The following is a 6,886-nucleotide window of genomic DNA, read 5'->3' on the forward strand; positions in this document are numbered from 1 at the left end:
AATATTACGGATGGGAGGATGGTCTTCCTTGGGAGAAGAGATGAAAAAAGCAGTTCTTGTATGTCATAGCTAGAAAAGAAATCTGAAGTAGATAGGTTATGCTCAATAAATAGGCTGGAAGCGGGGAGACGTCCAACAGAACAGGGTGATCTGATGGTGAATTAAAAGTTGTGGGGAAATATGGTTCTGGTACAGTCCTGCAGCAGAAGCAGTGAGGGCAAACAGAATAACTGTTTTAAAATTAAGTCCATATGTGTCTTAAATTCATTATATAGTACTTTTGTGTGTGTGTGTGTGTATGTGTGTGTATGTTCTGTGGCCATTCAGGGCAAATCACAGTCTAGACAATAGCAAACAAAGAACCAAATATATAGCAGAATGAATAAAATATCTTTTCTTTAAACAGGACTTCTGTTTGCTTTTTAAACATGACTTCTATTTGATTTAAGTACAAGTTTCTTTATAAAATGAACTCTTAAGTTTCAAATCATGATACTGTGTTACTACCTTAACTTACTGTTACCACTTAGATGAAATAAAAACAATATTAATGTGGTATTGGGTTGCTGCCAAAGTCTTAACATTAAACTGCCTTAAGTAGTGAAAATCACAGCCTGAGCACCTGAAACTGGAATTAATCATCTAAACCAGCTTTTGACAGCAGGGGCTTTTCCAGCCAGCTCGATTCAGTGACAGGGCATTCAAAACTGGGAGGCAATTTGGAAGATGCAAATCTGTAAAGTTTGGTTTCTTCCAATATACAAGCAAATCTTGGAGTAAGCTGCTGAGGTGTAGCTCTTAGAGAATCCCCACAGCCAGCTTTCATTCATGACATACAAACAGTCCTTTCATTATCTAAGAAAAGGTGTAGTTTGAAATGTAAAATCACTTTGGCTAAGATAACTTGCTTTCTTATGTGTCCCAAATATTTAAGGTAGCTTTATTTTAAATGAAAGGAGAACATAATTATATGGATATTTAACTGAATTTCAGTTTCTAACTGAACACAGTTGGACCCAAAATGACTTGCTTAGTAAATAAGAAATGTGTCATTCAACGCTTTTTGATCTAATCAGCATAAAGTATCTGAATAAATGTATATTAACCCTGTAAGTGCTTACATAAATGTGCAGGTATAGTACATCCTAAAGTTAACAAAAAGCAATAGTAAATTTAGGATTAAGTCTATGCTTATCTGCATCCCATCATGGTTTAAAATGGACCTAACTGACGAGAATCAAACTTCCTTCTTTTCTATATTTTTAATAGAAAATAAAAAGAGAAATAAAAGTTAAATGAGCTTAAAAAAATAATTTCAGTTAAAATTTTTGCTTGATGGTATAAATGTAAATTAAAATGTCTTAGATGTTTAAAGACAATGCAGTCCTACTTTTATTAAAAGTAACTATTTATTTGGTAGTTTTACAATGTTAAAGCAAACATTCTCAGCAGTCTGTCTTGGGGATGAAGGAAATGAAATTACTAAATTGCAGAATAGTTTTAACAAGTCATTTTACACTTAACTGCAAAGGGATGTTTACCCACAGTGGTGTAGTCTGTACTGATGAGGGTGGTAAAGATGGTGCCATGCAGATTTCCGTGGTGCAAAAAATCCCATAAAAATAATTAGAGATCTTTTACATTTAAAACACTTGCATTACACTTTTAATTTTCTTTTTAATCTTATTTTTTTTTTAACAAACTGTGGGCTGTGTACTTCTCCTTGGGGTAGGATGCTGGCTTATATTCTCTAAGCCTCCAGCTCTCAAGATTGGTCTCATGTCAGGGCCCTACTCTATTAAACTGTTCTACATTAGGTAGATTTGCCTAGGGTTTGGGAGACTCTTCCTGTTATTAAACACCAAGCTGCTGCCTGTTGATGGATGTTTTGATACTCTTTCCATTTTGGAACAGTTTGGCTCATAAAGCACATGCCAGCTGTCTTCCCTCTTTCTAATAAATTCACATAAAACATTCTCTAAAATGCAGGAAGGATTATGCACAATCACACCACTGAAGTATGATGGGCTTGGGAGATTTTTACTGTATTGACTCCCCCCCATATTCTCCTGATTAGGACTCTTAATCAGTGGTCTCAAACTGTCCCTTCTCTTACTCCTCCACCTCTAAAAAAAAAAATCATCTTGTGAAACATCTACTGGGTACAGTTTGTCATTTGCTGTTGGTGTCTCACCCATTGCAAGGGCCCAGAAACCTGGATTGTCAAATGGCTCTCTTAAACCTTCCAGTGTGGTTCTGGCTTTACAGCCTGGGTAGGTCTCACTGTTAAGGGAACAGTCATTTACTTCCACAGGACACTTCCCAGAGCTCTGAGATGGCTGAGGAAGTGCTGCTGGGCTGGGAAATTCACACTTGTGGTTTGCTCTGGGGATGCACAGTCTGAGAGCGAAGGGAAAGTGAGAAGGGCTAAGAGGCTTGGTGTGCTAAGCAGCCCTTTGGCTGCCAGTGATCTTCAGCACAATTCCTCAAGTAAAAATTTAAGTTGCATCTTATATTTCATCTTGAAAAATTATGGGGTTTAGTAACAAACAACTAAGAACTAGGAGTCTGAGAGATCAGTGTTGTATCCCTGGTTCTGTCATTCTTGGCTGTGGGCAAGGTACTTAAGGTATTTGCATCTTGGATTTCACTCTTGCAAATGTAAAAACAAATGTAAAAACAAAGTCCTTTGTGTTTGCATTTTTCCTGCTGCTATGATCTTGTATTAGTCCTAATCATTATTTCCAAGTATTGAATAATAATAATACCTGCAGAAGCTGCATTTTACTGTGTCCAAATAATGCTTTTTCTGTTTCACAGCTCGAGTTCCTAAAAAAATCCTGAAATGCAAAGCAGTATCTCGGGAGTTAAACTTTTCCTCAGCAGAACAAATGGAAAAATTCCGTCTGGAACAGAAAGTTTATTTCAAAGGGCAGTGTCTAGAAGGTATGGATGTGCTCTGTGTGCTGCAGCACAGGGACTGACCCGCAGCAGAGCAGGGATTAGAGTGACTAAAACGGGTTGAATGTGGTGATTTTAATTTTTCAGAGTAGCACTGAAGCACTCATCTTGTCAGGACTAATGGGCCACAGTATTAAGGATAGCATTTCATAAGTGTATTAACACTTTGTTATGTAAGCAAAAAAGCTGGGTAATCATGTCTGAGGGCATAAATCCACCACAGGCTGCCTGAGGCAAGGAAACAGGTTATTTCAGAGTCAGCTATTACTGGAATTCCTGGGTCTTCCTCAGAGTGCCAGGCTGGAGCCTCTGGTTTACCTGGGTTACAGCAATGCCAGTGACCCCACAACTGCACATCTGACCCCCCTCACTGCAGTGCTGCTCTTAATCTGGGCTTGAGGAGGGGCAGATAAAACATTGAGCTCTTCTGTGTCTTTTGGGCAACCAGTTGCACACTTAGCCTCAGCTGGATCCCAGGGACGTCTGCGGGAGGAGGAGTGTGGTTTCCCTGTTCCCAATTAGGTGTGTTAAAATTTCCACCAAATGCTAAGGAAGTGGTTGACCTTATCAGTACCATCAGCTATTTTAGAAAGGGAGTATCTGCTCTAAGAGGAGGACAGGGCTCAGTGCAGTTTAAGCTGTGCAAAGTAATTTAAATGTAAAATGTTGGCAGCCCAGCAGGACAGTTTAGGGAGTTGCCCAGCCTGTCAGGTGAAAAGCAAAAGGACCATTTGTGAATTTTCTTCTTTCAAATGCCTCTGGATCTTTTTTTTTTTGTTTTACTTTGCAGAATGGTTCTTTGAATTTGGTTTTGTGATTCCTAACTCCACAAACACTTGGCAGTCCTTGATAGAGGCAGCACCTGAATCACAGATGATGCCAGCTAACGTTTTAACGTGAGTGCCTTGGGCTTGCAGAATCTGAGAGCAGGCAAAGCAAAAGCCGTGTGTGGCATTTCCTTGGGGGCAACGATGGGAAAGAGGAGAGGGAACTGCTACCAACTCTGAATCATCTCACTGCTGTTAGTTGTTGAGAGATAAAAGAGGCTAATCCAACCTCACTACCTTCCTTCCCATAGGTCCAGTTTGCATTAATATAGCAATAAAGGTTTGGAGAAAGTGAAACTGATTCTTTAATAAAGTTACTTCAGTTTTTTTGAAGGTTAATCATGAAAGGATTTTAAAATATTTTTCTATGTAATACCCCTTACAACCAGGGGACAAAAGTACCCAGCAGATTTTTGGGCCATTTTTAAATCAGCTATTGATCACTGACTCTTGTCCAAAGTAGTTTAGTTCATGCAATAGATCACCTGTAGTAGCTGCTCTAGTGTTTGTTTCATCACTGTAACATTTTGCTGAGCTTTGCGTCTTTAACACTGGCTTATACACGTTTAGTGTACATGCATTTATATACATTTGTATACACTATGCACTGAGTTGTATCTGGGGCTAAAATACCCTTAACAGGTAGGAATCAGTCATTTTACAGTCACCTGTAGGAAGATTCACACCCCCTCCTCACAGTCCAGTCCTGGCTCCGTGTGCACATGGGCTCCTGAGCAGGGCAGCAGTGCCTCAGACGTGTCACAGTGGCACGTGCTGGGCATTGCTCAGTGTGGGCAGCCAGGCTCCAGCTTTGGGGGGAAAGGGTCCTGGAGGAAGGTTCTTGGGAAGTGTAACCATCCTCCCTGCAGTGCTGGATGGGTGCTGGCAAGCACACAAGGAGTGCACTGCCAGAAACAGAAGGGTTTGGGAACCCTGCTGCCAACAAGAGGCAGACAGGGAGCAGCCAGTCTCACCTCAAGGTCACTGTGTCCTCTGGAAGACCTCCCTCTCCAGCATTTTCCCTCTTATTCCCTGTCTGGAGCAAAGCCAGTCGCATAGAGAAGGCACTGGGATGGGAGCTCCCGGCACTGATTCCCATTCACAGCACGTTTCAAAGAGAGAGCGGGCTTGGAAGAGAGCACCAGTGTTCCAATAGTGCTCCTGGCACAGCCTGCTCAGAACCTTGGAGGTGCTGCACACGTCCTCAGCTCCCAGAGCTAGGCACTGTCAGTCAATACAGGAGGAGCCAGGCTGGGGAACCAGAGTAAAGAAATAAAGACATCTGACAAGTTGGTTTTGATCATCTGAGGAATTCAAGATGTTTTTAGAACTGGGAGTCAAGAGAAGCTAGTTTTCAAATGACCTTGAGGATTTTCCCATGTCCCATTCTTTCCCTGAAGTATGTCCATGTGTAGTGGGGAGCCCAGATTGCTCTCTCCTATTCATGGAGGTGTCCTAAAGTAATTCTTGAGGCTTTTCTGTAGAACCCCCAGCCCAAAGAAATCCAAAGGGGAATTTGTGGCCCAAAGAAGTCATCATTTTCCAGCTGCTAAGATTTGGAGAACCCCTCACTTTCTGATATTCCCAAAGATCTCATGTTTGTCTTGGTGTTTCCAAACCAGGAGAGAATGGAGGTGTGATACTTGGTGCTAACCAAGACACTCTGCATGAAGAGTTCCCAGGATGACCGAGTATGAGACTGAGAACATTCCCTGACATTTAAGTTCAGACGTTGTCCACACCACAGCAAAACCTTACACTCACAGGAGGTTCAGTGTTACAGACACCAAGAGCCACAGTGGAGGTAGAACTGCTGCTTTGGTTTTCAAGAGCCAGGTTGTTTACACAGGGCCAGATCACACTGCTCAGGTGTCCAGGTGTTGTAATGGTCCCAGAGTTCTTATTTTATGTGCCAAAATCTCAAAAGTCAGCAAGTTAAATCCCCAGAGCGTCTGTCACACCCAAATCCACATTTCCATTGCAGTTTGTATAAAATATGCCTGTGTCTTTGCATTTAAGCACTTCTTGAGGGAAATGACATGTTAAGTTGGTTGATGTAGCTTGCTCAGCGCTAAAGGACAGAGAAGGATCACAAAAAAAGAATTCCCATTAGTTTTCACAATTCCTGCAGGAGAGAGGGGCCTGAAGGTGCTGGGACTGCTAGTTTATTTTTAGCAATAGGAGTGAGCAGGAGTTTGCTGTCCAAGCACTCTGCAGCCTGAGCAGTACTGTGCTCAGACATGGGAGGTGTGAGGGGAACATTCCACACAGGAATGTGTTTGGGAGATCCCTCAGTTCTGATTGAGCCAGACCAGGACAGTGCTCACTGTGTGCAGCTCCAAACCAAAGATCATGTTGGGGGGGGGTCAAGGTGGGAGCCCAGGCTTGTGAGAGCGTGGAGAGGAGCAATCTGTCCACTGTCCATGCATCCTTCTAACACCTCCTCTTTCTCCTCCTTTCCTCCTGCAGTGGTAATGTTATTATAGAAACCAAATTCTATGATGACGATCTTCTCGTAAGCACTTCCAGAGTGAGACTTTTCTACGTTTGAGATGGGGCTTTTTGGAGCTGTTTTAGTTTTCCTCCATACAGTTCTTGGTGCAGAACCCCCCGACTATCCAGTGGAAGACACTCCTGTAGGCGGTGACCCTGGGGACCAGCTCAGCGTGGGTTGTGACCTTTGCCCATCAGTTATTTTGCTTTCTCCTCTGACAAGACCAGACCAAACCCTCAGAGACGGGGCCATCTGCTCAGCGATGCCCTCAGGAAGAGAGGCTGTCTCTGAACACAGACAAACGATGGTCATGCAGAACCAGTACTGTAAATTTATGGTAGTCTCATCCTTTCTACTTCTCTGGACCCTGGTATAATCTCCCATTTCCACTCAAACCAAACTCTCAATGCTTTTCTTTTGGGGTTAAGTTAACCTTTTCATTTTTCTCATGTAGATTTTTATCCTTTCGCTGGATTTCTGTGTAACTGGTCCACACATCCTGTTACCCCAAACTTGTAAAATAGACTGTGATATCACCTAATGTAATTAAAACCAATTTCTCAATTAAAACATTCCTACCGTCCAAAGAAGGGAAGAAATGTTA

General features: G+C 42.2%; 1 protein-coding gene across 3 annotated transcripts in view; it reads left to right on the forward strand.

Moving 5' to 3' along the window:
* PDE6D (phosphodiesterase 6D) overlaps positions 1–6,886 on the forward strand; it is a 34,857-nt gene extending 27,971 nt beyond the window's left edge. For all 3 annotated transcript variants that reach the window (XM_039557299.1, XM_039557300.1, XM_010397240.4), the window contains 3 exons: positions 2,821–2,946; positions 3,752–3,857; positions 6,258–6,886. In XM_039557299.1, coding sequence (XP_039413233.1) covers positions 2,821–2,946; positions 3,752–3,857; positions 6,258–6,339 — 314 coding nt within the window. In that variant the 3' untranslated portion in view covers positions 6,340–6,886. The remainder of the gene's footprint in view (positions 1–2,820; positions 2,947–3,751; positions 3,858–6,257) is intronic.

The sequence above is a fragment of the Corvus cornix genome, chromosome 9 (assembly GCF_000738735.6).
Source record: "Corvus cornix cornix isolate S_Up_H32 chromosome 9, ASM73873v5, whole genome shotgun sequence".
In the NCBI taxonomy this organism is placed as follows: Eukaryota; Metazoa; Chordata; class Aves; order Passeriformes; family Corvidae; genus Corvus; species Corvus cornix.